Source organism: Botryllus schlosseri, chromosome 11 (genome assembly GCF_051294905.1).
Source record: "Botryllus schlosseri isolate E-star chromosome 11, Bs_hap1, whole genome shotgun sequence".
Classification (NCBI taxonomy): domain Eukaryota; kingdom Metazoa; phylum Chordata; class Ascidiacea; order Stolidobranchia; family Styelidae; genus Botryllus; species Botryllus schlosseri.
In genome coordinates, this window is record NC_137246.1 from 10,980,221 (window position 1) to 10,998,170 (window position 17,950).

At 40.9% G+C, this 17,950-nt stretch overlaps 1 protein-coding gene across 2 annotated transcripts in view; it reads right to left on the minus strand.

Moving 5' to 3' along the window:
* Positions 1-2,825: 2,825 nt before the first annotated feature.
* Positions 2,826-17,950, minus strand: part of LOC145450707 (protocadherin gamma-A10-like) — a 47,979-nt gene continuing 32,854 nt past the window's right edge. Inside the window, exons 12-16 of one of the 2 annotated variants that reach the window (XM_080329207.1) lie at positions 16,917-17,045; positions 14,293-14,379; positions 10,411-10,455; positions 6,347-6,484; positions 2,826-2,986 (exon numbers count right to left, since the gene is read on the minus strand). In XM_080329207.1, coding sequence (XP_080185333.1) covers positions 2,967-2,986; positions 6,347-6,484; positions 10,411-10,455; positions 14,293-14,379; positions 16,917-17,045 — 419 coding nt within the window. In that variant the 3' untranslated portion in view covers positions 2,826-2,966. The remainder of the gene's footprint in view (positions 2,987-6,346; positions 6,485-10,410; positions 10,456-14,292; positions 14,380-16,916; positions 17,046-17,950) is intronic. The other variant, XM_080329208.1, reaches the window with a different exon arrangement.

Consider the following 17,950-nt stretch of genomic DNA (forward strand, 5'->3'; position numbering starts at 1 on the left):
TGTCTGATAAACTTTTTTTGATTTGAAGTTGTCAGTGTCATCAAATTAGTGAACAGTCGTTTGAAATGAAAACTCCTGAAATATCCCCCCCAATTTGTCCCAATGAAGGGATTGAAATCTCGCCACGAAATCCATTTTATCCTGATGTTAGATAAAAATGACTAGGCTGGACGTGATACGTTCAATAAAAATATGTTTCTTCTATTTGATGCCATAAATGTTGCAAATCGCAACTTGCGATCACACCAAAAGTGTTGCCTGAAGCATTATGCGTTATTATTACTTAGCCTCCATCTATTTCTGTGGAAATGGATTTCCGGCACTCGCTCATATCAAACAGAAGACGCGGATTTTTCAGAGCACGTACTTCAAGAAATACAGCTGCAAAATTAGCTTTGAAATAATAAATGTCTACCCAATTTCTACACAAATAGTATGATGTTATTTTCAAGAAAAGTCGTTTTGTTGCTGTTTATTACAAGCCTACAGTTCAAGGTTGCACAAGACAGATGACTGCCGCACCATAATTGAGCTAAGTTTGAACTAAAACTTGAGGGGGTCCGCGAGGGTTCGTGACGGTCACAAGCGGGTGCGGGAAGCCAAAAAGGTTGAGAACCACTGACTTAGACAGATCTCTATATATTGAAGGATATTGCGCGATAATCCGTAGGGCCCTAATACATTCTGCGGACCCAGATTTACCCTTACAAGTCAAGGAAAGGCTGGCAATGTGTGCTCGCTTCTACCGAATAAGCGTCTGTAGCCGTGGTTCCCAACCTTTTGGCTTCATTCCCCACTTCAGATTCATCCCGAGTCTTCATTTCCCACTACCCCAAACTCTTGAATACCCTATAAAATACCCCTCCATAACATTTGGCCGGAAGTTTAGCATAATGACTTCCTGTTGGAAAACCACACCAGTACGCAAGACACTCTCCTATAACTTCAACATAAAACGTATTGTGAACTGATAACTCTCAAAATTTAGAGAAAGCGTTATATCACGTCATATTGGGCGTGATGCATGTTTGTAACGCCATCATTTGTTATCCAGAGTTCAATAATGAGTTTTTGTGAACAAATACTTTTCGATACATCCATTCCGGAGCAATTAACTGGTAAGGGTAATCGCCCGCGCGTGTGTCTTCGTAAATGTGTATAATATCCTGTATATAATGTTTAACAACTGCGTCTATTCCTCACCAGAAACCATTGAATTCCCCACCAGTTGGGAACCACTGGTCTAAAGAAAGCATAAAACAGCGCGATGCGAATGCACTTCGAAACACAAGCTCATTGCACATTGACGCGACGCCAGCTGAGCTCTCCCACTTTCGTTGCGCAGCCGCTCTTTTGCTCTTGAGCTACTCTCTCGTTTCGCCAGTCAGTAATGTTGCGTCCCTATGCCAATCTCCATAACAATGAAAAATTCGAGGTTAATTGTGGGGGTTCCAGGGCCGTGAGCGGGATAAAATTTATATTTTCGTAATCAGTGCGGAGTCAGCTTTCGATTGATACCCGTTTTACCAAATTTACTGCTCGGCAAGCCGGTCAAAAATGACTGTAAAATTGCCTGTAGCCAAATGGAAATTGTGACGTGAATCAATTTCACTGAGCCGTGAGATTTGCTTGTGTCGACACCATGTGGGACACTATGGTCGGATTATACGCGAACGCCAGTTGGCACCACCTGGGTCGGCGGATTCTAATAAAAGTCGACTCCAAGGCACATACATGGAAGAAGAAACGGCCACTACCGACGACGCGAAATCTGTCGTCTCGATAATTTTTCGCACTAATAGAACTATCCAATAAATGTTTGCCATTTTCAAAAGTCAAGGCCGATGCCCGTTAATAAGTTCTGTAACGGCATCGGCATTTCTAGTAACGTTTGGATTTTGCAGCGATTGGAGGCAGGGTCGAGATTGTACGAAACCTCGACTCCGGTTAATATGTGGTTCCCTAAACTCCGTCGGATGTTGAAAGCTTTCTGCGTCTCCGATTCATCCACCAAGATTAAATTTACGAAACTCTACGACTTGAAATTCCACACCGAAATTTCACTGTCTTGCTATCATGACAGTCGCTGTAAATACCCGCTGAACGTTGATCTTCAAGCATAAAATGTAAGAAACGCACTTGTAAAATCATATATATTGTCAACGTATGCATAGAATGTATAGACTACTACATCAACACGAATACTGGTCGTCACAAATTCCGGATTTTGTATTTTCGAAATCTCCGCATGCGACTGTGTGAGCCCAGTTATATCGTGATTATGCACATGTGCTACAACGGTGTAGGTATATTCTAGCGACGAATGATCACGTGAACTTACGGAAATGATGCTAGTATAGGGTTACCATACGACCTCTTTTAAGAGGATTTATCCTCTTTTTGACTTTTTTGAAGGACGCCCAAATGTCCTCTTTTTTGAGAATTTGTTCTCATTTTTGAGAATTCTGGTTAAATATAGGGTGAAATTCGACTGAGATACAGTAATTCAGTACTCGAGTAACGCTCCGGCGAGTATATCGGGAGTTAGCCGGAAAGTTGACCTTTTTTATTCAACCAACCACATACCATACCATACCATTTCTTCCGGATTTTGAAAAAGTGTCCTCTTTTTAGATTTTCCAAAATATGGTAACCATATGCTAGTAGTAGTTAAATGCCCCGTAACCTCGGAAATAAATAAGACATCAAAATTACAACCGTGAACACACGTCAATTGGAGTAGTATTCGATGTCTACCAGCAAGCTATTACGCAGTAGTGATTTTCAAGTCCGTTTCAGGATAATTCAGCGGCAGTGACGCAAGAGCGCAACGCATCAGCGACGTGAAAATGCGTGGCCAAATAAAGTCGCACAATTGAACGTCGCGCATCGCAGCTTTTGAACAGACTTGGTTCTGTAGTTGATCGGATCGGTTAGACGTTTATGCATTCCAATGAGGTCTCGGGTTATGTTGAGAGTAATGTTTCTGCAATGCAAACGTAAAATCACAAGTAAAACCAGAGGTGACAAAGTGCTTCAAAATTTTTGGTGTACTCAAGTAGGCCCTTCCTAGTTACACTGCTTACTCATGTGGTTAAGTTTCAGAATATTTCCACTTCTACTTAAGCAGTTTTTCATACAAAATTACTTCTTATGCCATGGGTCCTTAAAGAATGGGTGGCGAAGGGTAAATTTGGCTCGCGACCCAGAACTATACAATATTTGATGAATTTATTGCATTAATATGATGCCATGATAATGTTTGTGTGGCATTTTTTCTCTACAAATCTCTAACTAGCAGGCGTAATACCCGGACATGGTCGAAGGAGGAAAAGATCTATACCGAAACTGCGACGCTCCATATTTTTGTATACGCATAATTTACTGAAGTCGAACTGCATTGGCTATTGCGAAAGAGCGGTATATTCCAGGGATATCCCTGGTATATTCCTACCGCTGAACGACGTCGGAGACCGTTGGGATACTATGGTCTGGGGCAGAGGTCACAAACCTTTTTGCAACCAAGAGCTACTTCTTGGGTATTGATTGAAGCGACCGGCTAACATTCACTTCCGCCATTTACGCGTACCAGACTGAATTTCCGCTGTGATATTCATAGCACTGCCGGGCAGGAATCACATTGCGGTAAGACTTCTAAACGAGTCTTGTAAAACCAAAACATGTCATTTCAAGTAGCTAGCCATTAAGAAATCATGAATTTCTACGCACCATGTTTGCATCAAGTTGTAAAACAACGGTCAACTCAAATTTTTGAATAAACCATGTCACACTTTGGTCTGGACATCATGTTATCTGTTTCTATATCTGTCAGTGGGAAGCCTGGCAGACAGACGGACAGAAGTTTATTTTCAGGTGTAAGAAAGTAATGCTGTGAACTGGTGGCCAGCGATACGACCTGCAGGTCTTCAAGTCAGCTGATCACCTCATACATTAAACAGACAGTAATCTATAGGCCAACATGCAATATCAATTACATATAACCCATATATGCAGGGCCGTAACAGCACTTCGTCAGGCCCCCCCAAAAAAAACTTTGGTCTTGGGCCCCCCATAGGGTTATAGACCGAACTTCTGGGGGGCTTTGCCCCCCAGACCCCCCTCCGCCGATACCCTGTTTACCGCTTTTTATCATATTCGTTGGTAGTTTATTTAGATTAATCAGCTTCTGTCGCCTAGGCGCGCGAAAATTCTAGAATTCATGACTGAATCGGTCAGTATGATCGGGAATTGCATAATTGCACGTAATCAGATTTGCCGGTAGAGCTGAGTGAGGTGTTTGAAAAGGTAGGACCACTCAATAATAATTAAACATCTTCGGGCGTATACCCGTTGGCAGGAACGAAACAGCACCTCGTCAGGCCCCCAAAAACGTGGGTCTTGGGCTCCCATAGGGTGATGAAACGACCCCTCCATCACGTTGTTCGCGTTTGTCACGAAATCATCTGTACTGTACTGTGAGCCAGCGCTAAGCGCGAAAATTTCGATAATTTATGATAAAATCGGTCAATCAGTTCGGCGATTGCATATATATTATGCTATCAATTTATTATCCTCTCTACTCACGTAATTAGATTTACCGGTAGAGCTGGGTGAAGTGTCTTGAAAACGGGAGGGCCCGTAAATAGCCTAATAATTAAACATCTTCGGGCGGGCGGACCCGTTGATATGACTTCGTTACATGATGTTATTTCGTGACTTCCAGTCTGCTATATCAAAAAATATAGAATCGCCCAACCGTAGGCTTCTAAACTAAGAAACGCACACGATTTCAAATTGGTATTTCTTCACTGGCATTAAATTTTTTCCAGCGGGATGGTATTTGTCTTGCGAGGTTCAGATTGCAAAGACAGGAACATTCGGCACCAGTCATTTAGAAGCCTATGGACATTAAGCCTATATGTATTTGGTATATATAACGAAGTCTTCGGTCAGCATAAGGGCATAGATCTTTTCGGCAAGGTTTTCTCGCTGCCGATCGTTCTGGCACACTTCTTGGAGTCGCATGTTATATGGCCTAAAACTTGATTGTATGTCTTGGTGGGTCGTGGCGCGGTAAGGACCCAATACTAAATAATAATGCCAAATTGCTACTTGAATTCGCGCCAAGCGCAAAAAAATTTTGAAAAAATTGATTAATTTTCAAAAAATACTTTATGATTTATGCTAATTCACGAAATAATTTTGGGCCCCCTTCGAGCTCGGTCCCCCCCAGTTGGGGGGTTTGGGGTGCGGCAGTTAGGGTGCTGCATATATGTATTGTATATCTATAATTAATGATTTGCCATATCACTGCTGTCAATCTAGCTATATAATAACAAGTAACTAAACAGTTGGTAAATAACAAGTAAACAGTACAAACGGTACCAAACTCTCAATGGTATGAGAATGGAGAAACTAAACAGTAGCCATTAGGTTATGATTGCAAGAGCTGCTTTTTATAATGATATTTGAATTCGTTAAAAGACATATTTTCTAATTCAGTTGGAATATATATATGGCATTGCATGCTATATTAGCTATAGTGCGTTGTACTCTGACATGTAACTTGACACTGCAACTCTGAGTGAGTGTTCCACATGTGCATCAGTGAGGCGTGTTATGTGTATGTTTTTGATGAGTTTCATGTTCGAGAAGGCTGATTCACAACGATAAGTTGAACCAAACATGCTTGCAACCTTCATAGCTGCTCCGCATACACCACTGTACTTTCCCGCGTCAACAACGCACCAAAAGTTTGCTGCAGCCTTGGTGGGCTTTGAGGTGGAGGTCATTCTGCAGTGTTACAATTTCAATCTTGAACTGTTCGGCATCCAGACTTAAAGGATTTCATTATACCGGACTGCAGCAACGATTACAGAAAATAGAAACATGGTTTGGGCTTGGGTCGCGGAATGCCAATGCACCTCAGATTTGGATCACGGTAGAAAAAGTTTAAGAACCGCCGAATAACTGAATATATGTTCGTATATCGCACCCATTTGCAGTGTCCTTAGTCATTTGACTCCAGTCACGACGATACATATTGAAGTAGGCCTATCCATTTCTGATTAACTGCGACATCTTTACGACCCCGCGACCCTACACATAAAGACTGCCCTTTCAAGCTACTCACTTGAGTACTATTCGGGCCTTTCATTGTAGACTTCCACTTAAATTAGCTTACACGTGTTTCGGAAATTGCTACTACTTCTACTTGAGTAGCAGCGTGGACTAATCTGATCACCACTGGATGTAAAACACGGTGCTTTGGATCACTGCCGATAATATCTATAAGAATGATGTCGCATGCGATTAACCTCTAAAACGTTTCAGCAGTCTCATTTACCATCGTCCAACATGAATTGCAGAGTCCCTCGTCTTTGATCCAATGCGCGCTTCCGTCTGTATCGAAATACCAGAAACAGCGACAGCGCTATCAGCAGGACGGCAAACGCTACACTCCCAACTACCGCTCCGATCACACCTAACAAGAAGAGTATCAAGTTGCCTGCATGATGAACCGTAGTCAACATGAACAACGAACAAGCTTGTTTCATCGCCATTTCATGCCCTAATCTTTGTACCAGTGATTCCTAAACTGAGTGTCGTTACAGATTCTCAGGCGTGCCGCGAATCGTTTAGGAATTTTTCAAAAACCAAAACTGTATGTATATTTAAGACCAAACATGCAGACAAGTTGGCGGGTTGACGTTTCGTTACTTTCTGACTTGTTTGATAAACTAAACAGTTTGAATATCGGTCTCCGGGTCTCATCTGAAAATATTATATCAGCAACATCAAGATCATTAGACGAAAAGTTAACATTGTACACAGTCAAAGTTTCCGAGATAGTCTTTGATTCGTTTTCCGCTCCCGATGAATCAACTTATTAACGATTCTACAAGCATTGCACGGGTGTAGTCAGAAAACAAATTGTCGTGGCTGAATATAAGCGAACATGAATTCCGGGGAACTGCAAACGTTGTTGTTTGAAGTAGGGATGTTGTGAACCTCTGAAAGGTTCAGGTTCATGTGAACGCGAATCTTTTTGAAATGTTCTGTGTGAACGCGAACGTGAACCTCATGACGTCATATTGCTAATTCCATCCCTACATTTCAGTGAAGTGATAGCCTACGTTAATGTAGGCCTATTGTGCATGTACAGTGTATACACCATACCTAGCGACAACTCGGGTCCCATAATGCCACAATGCTGAAGTACATATTGACTTTTTAAACGTCGCCAAATGTATTAACTGGGGCAATCACTGCTCACAGCAAACAATCACTAAATATTCACAAACGGAAAGCAGATATTTCGAGAAAACTATTGTGAGAAAGCAAACAAAATTTTGGAGATTAGCAAGGTGCATGCCGTTTGATGTTGACTTTTTATGCTGCCAGCGCAATGCATAGAGTGGTGCGAAGTTGAAATGCAAAGTATTTAAACCAAAGATGTTATAATGACGTGAAAAATGATCATATATGAAAAAGGTTCGCAGGGCAAAATGTTCGTTTGTGAACATGAACCTCTAAATTTCTGAGGCTCACACACAGAACGCGAACGTGAACCTCACGTTAACACCATCCCTAGTTTGAAGCACTGCCGTAACAACACTTTGTCAGCCACCTTCAAACAAGATGATGAGAGTCTCCTGCTATTGACTAGGAAATGCGGATCTGTTTTCAACAAATCAATACTCGCTTCAGACATGTATGTTCGTATACACAAGGACATCCGACGCATTACCACTTACAATATATTCTAAACCAGGTGTCACCAACACGCAGCCCGCGAGATTATATTTTGTGTCCCGCGATCTGATTTAGGATTTCGGAAAAAAGCAAAGTAAAGCATTTTGAAATAGTGAAACTGAGCTCAGTTTCGAAATGTTGTTATTGTTTCAAAATGAGGTAGGCCTTTTCGCCTGTGCCCAACATCACTATTCTTCACTATAGCTGAAACGACTTCGGCGATGGCAATAACATGCCATCGAGGGAGAATGGGCAGGGCATATTGCCTTGTCGTGCAATGTCTCAAGCACTGCCATGACCAAGACGCTTAGAAAACGGCTTAGAGCTTCCCCACGAGATCAAACTTCAGGATGAGATGGTCTTCAAGCCAGTAATGTAACTCGCTAGTCCCAACATCGCAGCCGATAGTTCGAAATAAAGTGAAATTGGTGATCATGATACTGCTTGTTGTATCGGTACTTCTTTACTAAAATATTACTTCTTTTGAGGCAACTATGCACGTCACCCACGTTAGAGAGCGCAGCGTGGTTGCTAAACTCTGTGGCCTATTTTGTCTCGATATTGCATTCTTGCTGCACGCGCACTCTACGAAATTTGAAAAGAGGCCCGCGACCCGTTTTAAGTTGACGACCTCTGTTCAAGAGTCAGCATCACCTTATCTTCTCGTGTAAGTGTGCCCGAACTTTTTGTAACATTACTATAGTACGCCACAAGCAGAAAAAGTTTGAGAACCACTGCTTTATACACAGCTTTTACATGCCAACACTTATGGTGCAATAAGACGGAGAGGTGGCCAGTAACGAAGTACTTCTACTTCATCAGAGGCTTAGCGTACTTGCGCCACTTACTCAAGTGGCTATGTTTTTTACTGCTTCCATATCTACTTGAATAGTTTGTATGCAAAACTACTTACTTCTTAAACATTGATTTTAGTAAGAAGTATAAATTAGTTTTGTGAAGTACAGGTCACTTTTATGAGTTATGAGAACCGCGTGAGGTAGCCTATATGTATTACGGTAACGAAATCAATGTTTAAAGATTCTACCTATTCGTGGTGCAGTGGTTCTCAGCCTGGCGTCCGTGAGAAAGCTTTTGTGTGTCCATGATTACCATGATGAATTCAATGGGAAATGAATTTCTATCTTTTTAGTTTCATTTCTCTTTTGAAATGCACTCGTGTCAAGTTCAAGCATGCGAGAATATTGAAATATATTGATGCTGCTGCCTGCAGCGTTTCGCCGTGTACAACTATATATTGAACTGCTACTACAATGCTACATCTACCACAATGCATGTTGATCACAGTCAGGATTGTCACGTCTATTACGTAGTAGAAAGCATGCAGTTTAGTTCAGAAAAGCAACAACAGCCCCCTTATTTAAATTCGCTTACGTTGAAAAACTTTCTGCCTGGCATTTAGGGTCATCTTTTAAATTTATATCCCGAAGGAAACCCGCTTGGCGAAGGGATACTAAGCCATAACAGCGCGAGGCGCAACTCTTGCTTAAAGCCTCTGGCCCGCTTCCCCTGTGCAGATGCAGTTGGTTGGTCGTCAGCCTATCTTGTCGTTATTTATATATTTCCCCTACCATTTTCCAGTTTATTTATTTTAGTATTGTGTCAATTGTTTATTCAATTTTATACCAATGGTGTATTCAACTTTTGTTCTTCCGTACGTTCGTTCTGTTGTTCTTACTTTCTTTACCAACAACAAAAATTTGATACACAGTTGTTGAGTAGAATAATTATTACGATACGAAACAGTCTGTTGATTACGTGTCAGGCAAAATTTTGGCGGGGTCCGCAGAATTAATAATTTGTCAAAGGGGGGTCCGTGAAAACAAAATGGTGGAGAACTACTGTCATGGTGTCATTCGTGATTTTTTGTTAGTCGCGAAGATACATCTCGCAATTTCAAAAGTAACCACTGCAGATTAGCTGCTAAAAGTATACGACCTTTCAATCGAATCTACGTTTTGAAGATACCAAGTTAAGTACGTTTCAGTCCGTTCATTTTCTACATGAAGTGATGTTTTGGAAACTTCAAATTCCAAAACATATTCCTAATTCTACTTGTAACTGAGTAGAACTTCACAACGTTACGACTGCTTCAACTTTGGTAGCAGCGCTGCCTAATTTGACCACAACCGTCTACAAATAAAACAGTGATGATTAGGGTAAGTTTCTGTTGCAGTCAAATCTGTGGAAAATGAAATTATTTTTCACAAAAGTTGCAGTAAAAATCTGCATTCAAATTTTTCACAAATGTTGCACTAAAAAGTTGCATTTATGGACAATTTCCTTGAAATTATTAGGGTATGAGATACTTGATGCGATCCCTGTCCCAGGCACTGTAGCAAAACTCAATGTTGGCGTCTTCAGCGAAATCAATATCCAGAAAAAATTGACCCAGTGAAAATATATTTGTTTCGGCGGTCTAGCCTGAATGTGCGTCAATTCAGAAAAGACCTCAAATTTGAACGACAATGAAATAATCGAGCGATCTACTTACATATAGTGCCAAAAAGTTGCAAAAAATTGCAATATAATATTTTTCCAAACAGCTTAAAACAGCATGTGAGTATTTAGGAAACTGCCAGAAGTTGTAAAAAATAGTTGGGAAAGTTGCAAAAACTCTCGCTAGTGATAATTTACCTGATGAAATTTGGTTCGATGGTGGTAGTGGTTCCGTTCTATTACCTGCAATATTGAAAATTGCTTCACAAAAATGAAATATAACATAAATAATGTTCCACTTAGAGGTCAACTCCTTGATTCTGATACATAGCAGGCAAGACTGGAACCAACGTTTCATCGAAACCGTCGCTGGGAGCACATTTCAACCAATTCCGCCTTGACGGATACACGAAACTGCCAACTATACCTACGCCACGCCTGGCCGAAACCATCATCTTCAGATTGCGGACCAGACACTGTCGTCTAACCCAGTGGTTCTCAACCTTATTCACCTCGTGGACCGAAATCAACCCGAATTTAAAGAATACAGCCGTTTATTTGCAAGTACGATCTTAGAGCAGGGGCAGCCAACCCTTGGCCCACGAGACAATTTTCAAAATTAGTTATATTATCAAAAAAAATTACCCAGGTAATTTATTGTGACCTTGGAAGGCCAACCAAAAATTTGATTAGCCTGACCGTGAAATTTGGGATTTTGACGGCTGAAATATCAATTTCGACGCATTGGCGAAGCCAGAGGCCAGCCACATTTTCGTAGATCTTCGTATATGACCATAAACTAGAATATTACGCCGCAGATTCATTTGACTTGAAATTTTTTTATCACTTCGCGCGATTCATCGTCACTCGGTTTCTTGCTTTTAGTATTGGTACCCTCCCAAGGGTTTGAGTCTAACTATATTCGCAATTAAGAAAGAGCGTGTCGTCATGCGACTTCGCGTGCGCACTCATTGAAAGATCGTCGGGGATGAAACCCTGTCATGGCGCAAAAGACCATAGTTATTATATGCGTCACTCAAACTGCAGTATGAACCACAACCAAAATCAAACTACGGCACATCTCTTGTCCGGCAGTGGCGTACATGCAGCCAACGAATACACATAGAGACAAAAAAGGATCTGTCACTACATTCATCTTGAATTTTGCAAACATTTCAACATCACTGCCTCCACAAAAAAATTGGTATGATTACACTTCAGCACCAGTGACAGAAAGCGACCAAGTAAAAATTTTGTGGGATGTTCCAGTTATAACTAACCGCGAAATCAAGAGCAACCACCCGGCATGATAATCAAACTAAAAAAAATAAAAGAGAATGCTAATTCATTGAACTTGCCGTCCCAGCTCATCAAAACATACAACAATCAAAATACGCCGACATCAAAATAGAATGTGAGAAATGCGTCTATGCAGGGTTGTAACCAAGTCACATGGTTCCGAGTCACGAGTCAATCTTACTTTTGTGGTTTTGACTCGAGTCAAGTCGAGTCATTTTCAATTCATCACCGACTCGAGTCCGAGTCCAAGTCACCGTTTAAAGGGTCAAGTCTGAGTCATAGTGTTATGACTCGAGTCGAGTCCAAGTCACAGTATTGAAGTCATGTTCAGCTCATGTTTTCAATCCTGCTTGGGTGATATCGAATTCCTAGCTTGCCAAACATGCTCATTTTGTCCCTATCAGAGTTTTGGCTAATTCTTCCGGCTACTTCTTAAAATTGTTGGATTGCCTAAAAAAATCAAATTTGGCTCAATTCCAACCAGTAAAAAGCAATGCTATGAAAGAAAATTTTAGATTAATTACAAATAGAGATTTTCGAATTTTACCGGCTATCTCATGATATTGTTACATTGTGTAAAAATATGATTCATAGCAAATTCCAACTGGACTGGAAGAAATGAAGTTATTAGAGTAGAATATTTTGGATATGAAAAAATAGTCGGCTTACTACTAGTATGTAATTATATTATATGAAAGAATTTCTCACTAAAAATACTTCATTTATTTTCAAATCCAAAATTTTCTCTTATCATATCATTGATTCTACTTTTTAAAATTGAGCCAGATTAAATGTCCTTTTTATGCAACGTAACAATTTCATCAAGTAGCCACCGAGTAAAATAAAAAAGAAGTTAGGCTACTTTTGAACAGTGCTATTCTACAAACATCACGCAGCATTAGCCATTCATTATTACTCACGTGTACAATGCACATTCCTAACAAAACCTCAAATTGACAGAGGGTATTGTGTGTTTTCACAGACAGCAGATCACATCAATGATGATGAGTTACACTGTAAAAATACCAAAGTGGAAAGGAGATCCTCAGATATAATAGAGCGGCATGGCCTTAGAATAAATCCACCTCTACTGAATACACGTTCCACTGGTGCACTAGATGCAGGAATTGATAAGCATTTTTGAACCACACCGAAGAGCATAGGATACTCATTTTTTCGAGTCGCCCAAAAATGCAAAGAATCATCGCTTTCAAATCTACACATGAGCTTATCAGTCTCTTATCAGATCCATAAGCTAATGGAAAGCAAATTTCGGATCGAACAAGCATGATGTGAAGAAGATGTTTTCACCAAACGGTTTGGGATTACCGATAGGTCAATCCAAAGACTCATCAGTTGTGATCATGTTCACATTTACAAACACTCCTGCAAAACGCTTTAAAATAGAATTTTTCAATGCTTCAACTAATGCGCGCAAGTAATTGACAGTGAGGATGTGCCTAATCGCATGGTTGTTGAGTGAGAGCAGGGTTGGTACGACCCTGATTGGCATTGGGACGCAACAATGCTGTCTGGCGAAACGAGAGAGTATAGTTCAAGAGCAAAAGTGCCAGGCAGCATTGTTGCGTCCCAATGCCAATCTCCATAACAATGAAAAATTCGAGGCCGATTGTGGGGGTTCCAGGGCCACGAGCGGAATAACATTTATATTTTCGTAAGCAGTGCAGAGTCAGCTTTCGATTGATACCCGTTTTACCAAATTTAATGCTCGTCAAGCCGGTCAAAAATGACCTTCAAATTGCCTGTAGCCAAACCGAAATTGTGACGTGAATCAATTTCTGAGGCGTGAGATTTGGTTGTGTCGACACCATATAGGACACTATGGTACCATTGTCTGTCGTTTTTGCGGCGGCATATTTGATATCAGACGAGTGCAACGAAAGCAGTGGTGACAAATAGCGATGTCGGCAGAATTCGTCAGATGTGTTGAGCTAGCCATTACGATTCGCAAATTTATTCATCTTCAAGTCATATAAAATAAGCCGAGTCATTGACTTGGGTCGAGTCATGCGTAATGACTCGAGTGCAAGTCGAGTCAATCCAAATATTGACTCGAGTCGAGTCGAGTCATTTTCCCATTTCAGGAAAATGACTCGAGTCAAGTCGAGTCACAAAAAAAACGTGACTCGAGTCTGACTCGAGTCGAGTCATGACTCGAGTCATTACAACCCTGCGTCTATGCAAGATAAACACTGTACCCATAGTCATTCACGCTACAGCGGTCGTCAGCAAAACACTCATGAGACGTATCCAACAGATTCCGGGTAACGTTCGATTCGACATGATCCCAAATATCACGTTATTGGGCATTATGCATATTCTCCGGAACACCTTGAATGCACCACTGGTCTAAAATTACACCCGTGCGCGTAAATCACAGCATAATTTCTGTAATTTCTATTCTTCATTATCAATCATCTCTACCTCTGCAACCCTTGCCAATTCTTCACCTCCGCAATTCTGTAATCTTGCCTCTTCATGTATCGCATAGGAAAAACAATTAGACTTGATTACAGAAATTTAAATGTTTACTTCAATCTCGCCATTTTATTTAGGGGGCAGGTTGCTCCCAGGATTATGTGTATATATTAACCAGTTTTACTGTGAATAAATAATATAATGATAACAACCGGTATAAGTATGCGACCTACCGACCAAATCTACGTTTTGAAGCTACTTAGTTGAGTACGTTTCAGTCAGTTTATTTTCTACATGAAGTGGTTTTTAGAGATTTTAGCAAATAAAACAGTCATAATTTACCTGCTGAAGTTTGGTTCGATGGTTGCAGTGGTTCTGGGTCAGACGTGTTGACGACGTAAATGGTTGCTGTAGCAGTAGCTCGATTACCTGCGAAATTGAAAACGGTGTCGGAAGAACTAAATATATCATAAATTATGCTCCACTGGTAACAATATCGGCTTATCATATTTTCAGCACCCAAAATGAGAACATTTTTATTGTCGACAAGTAAAACGAAAAAAGAATTGTTACGTTTGAGTAGCGCTGGGACCCCGGGAAATCCCGATCCCGGGATCCCGGGATAATCGCAATGAAATCCCGGGATTTGCAAACAACATCTACAAAGGCTTACGTAGCGCCATATCTCTTATTTAGGAAAATAAAGCATTGTTACAAACTCGGCTGATTGTCTAAAACAATTCCCAATTATGTGATATTAAAACCAACAATGCCATGGCATAGCAATGAACAGCACAATCACTTCCGTCGTAGTCTACGGATCGTAGACGGTGCTGCGGAGATGAAATGCAGGTCGGGATAATAGCAAATTTTGAAGATGTCAGTGCGAAGAAAAAATCTGATGTGCGGCAAAACTTTTTGGCTTGCAAATCTACAGAAAAAGCCAAATGCAACTTGTGTCAAGACGTTTTGAAAGCTTCAGGGTCTAGCACAGCTGTTCGCAACGTGGGCGATATCTCCCCACAGAGGGCGATTTGGAGAAACAAGGGGGCAATTAGAGGACGCACATGTTGCGACGTTCAGTGAGATATATGAAATCATCGCGGTCAGAAAATGCACGTGAAGATGGCTTATTCTGCATACGACGCCAAAGTTGACTAAACAATGGTCAACTTAACGGCGGAAACCGGTTTTTCGAGCACCTACTCGGAAAAAATACCATTTTATCAACTCAATTCTTTGGCGATCAAAGTTAGGTGAATAAATTTCTCGTTTATATGTCTTCTTCTTCAGATCCGTAAATATGGGGCGATAGGGGATGGGGGTGAAAATTTGTGTCGAGCTTAATAAGGGGTCGATGAATCGAAAAAGGCTGGGAACCACTGGTGTAGCACAAAGGGACTGGTAACGCATTTGAGGTTCGCACATATAATAGTAATTAAATCACCCATGACTCAATCAGGCACGTCAAAGAAAGATCAGTCAAAAATGAAGACGAGGAAGGTCGATTCCTTTTATAAATCGCATAATCCTCCATCCGATGAACTTCCTAGTCAGCTAACTGCTGTGGACTGGCTAGGATTTAAACAAATTTTTCCAAAGTGAGCGAATTTGTCGGGTCTTCAAGGCTGACGGCTATGACTTGCCAATATGTCACAAACGGGTTCGGAACTTCGTGATCGAGCACAGTAAAAAAATCCTCAAGTGTGTGGAAGAAGAGTATATGGCAATGTGACGGAATGATGGACGTTTTTCAATCACGTTGGACAAATCAACTGCTGCACGAAACAGGCGGTACATGAATTTAAACGCTCATTATCTGGGTGGCTTTCCATCGCTGGGTTTCATTCTTATTCACCGGAGCATATTTTTGCGCCAATATTATGAGGAATATATGTTGTTTGTGTAGCTTGAATGTCCATTTTGATACTTTGCTAATCCCGGGAAATCCCGATCCCGGAATTAGAAATTGGATCCCGAAGTCCCAACCCTACGGTTGAGTTTGATGACATTGCCTTGATAGTTACAGGCAAAAGTTTAAAAAATAGAGCAAAGGTAAAAAGTATGACTTTCGATGGTGACCTGTGGCGAAAGCTGTAAGTACGACAAAATAAGGTCAAAGTCAAAAATAAGGAGAGATAATATAAAAGACAATGTATAGTGTGATAATTGTAGTTCCCAAATTTGCATTTCACGGATCTTTTAAAATAGTTCGCAGACCCCAAGAGTTAATGCACCCCAGGAAAAGAATCCCCGAAAATATGATAAAATGATGAAACGACTTGCATTGATATACTGTATATCTGCGGGTGTAAAAAAACAGGTGTATTTATCAGATTTACACCATGGCGTGTCGTGTAAATCAGGTGAACGGCACTTTCAGGTTTAAAATTGTACTTTCACACCACTTCCAATGGGTTAAAATAAGTCAATCACGCCAATACTTATGACGATATAGCACAGGGGTGTATAGTGGATTCTGTTTGCGTGTATACCACCTTTTTGGATGTTTTAGAACCCACTACACCCCTGGATATATGTTAATTGGAATGGGTGTGAAAGAAAAATTTACTAATTTGATACCTGAAAGTGTCGTTCATATGATTTACATCCCACGCTATATAGTAAAAATCTGAATGATACACCTATTTCCCACCCAAGGTTTTACAGTATATAGATGCAAGTAGTTTGATCCCTTTATCATTCTTATCGGGTAATCGTCTGCTTTACACCGCACGCTGTGGTAGTAATATGATAAATACACACTCAATTTTCCACCCCTGGATTAAAGGAGGCGGACGTAATTGTCGAAATGGATCTTAACTTGATTTGAAGGGCCCGTTTGACGCGTCATCCAAAATCGTGCAATACACTACACACAAAAAAGCATATTTGTCGCAGACATTTTCCGATTTCTGTATACCGACATCACACACTGAGAGTTTAAGTAAATAACAGAAACCTACTCGGCGTATGATCACCGTCGTCCTTCACTACCACGCCGAAGGTCAAGACAGTTGGCACCGTGATATCTAGCATCAGTACTGTCACACCCGTGATCTTCTGCGTCAGGATATACATCATGTCCGGACTGTCTGAACCGAGATAGAATATTTCGAATAGTCAAGAGTAGGGGTGACCAACCTGTGTTCAATCCCCGACCGGTTCAGACCAAAGACTCGAAAATTGGTATCCGCGGCTATCCTGCTAGGCCAGTGGTGCCCAACCTTTTTGCACCCACGTATCATTTCGAGGTTTTATGCACTGCTCGCGTACCACTTACATAATTTACACGATGAAGAAGTATCAAGTTAAAAACGTGTACGTTTCACGAATAAAGGCATTTCTGGTACGTTAGGGCGATTCCAATAAATTTTTACTATATCGAAAATCCTAATGGGAGGTCAAGAAATATAACATCATGCAACAAAGTGCATCATCACTTATTTTTCAAATACATCCCCTCCATCAGCTACGCCTGTTAATCTGATCACGTGGGCTGAGAATGGATAGATATTTGACAGTAATATTTGAAACTACTAATATTATCGACGAAATTCATTCACGAGGTTGAAAAAACTACCTGAACTAATAACTCCTTTCGGCCGAAAAAAAACAGAATTTACTCGTGTACCACCAGGAAGACCTTCGCGTACCACAGGTTGGGAACCACTGTGCTAGGCGCTCGGCAATCCCGGATAGCATGGAGGAGAAAATGGTCGTGCAGACTATATGACATAACTATAAAGGCCGTATCGCATCTCCGTCGTCAGAGCATCTCGATGGTGGAGGCGAATAAGAGTATCATCTTTCTCTCTCTCTCTCTCTCTCTCTCTTCCACCCAAAGATGCATCATAATTTATAACTTGTCCTAAATTTTCGAAAACACCCCTTCCATCAAGTCTACTGGTGTATTTCATCACATGGGCTGAGAGAGGATAAATGTTTGATAATAATATGTAAAACTACAAATAGTAATGACGAAGTCCATTAGCAAATC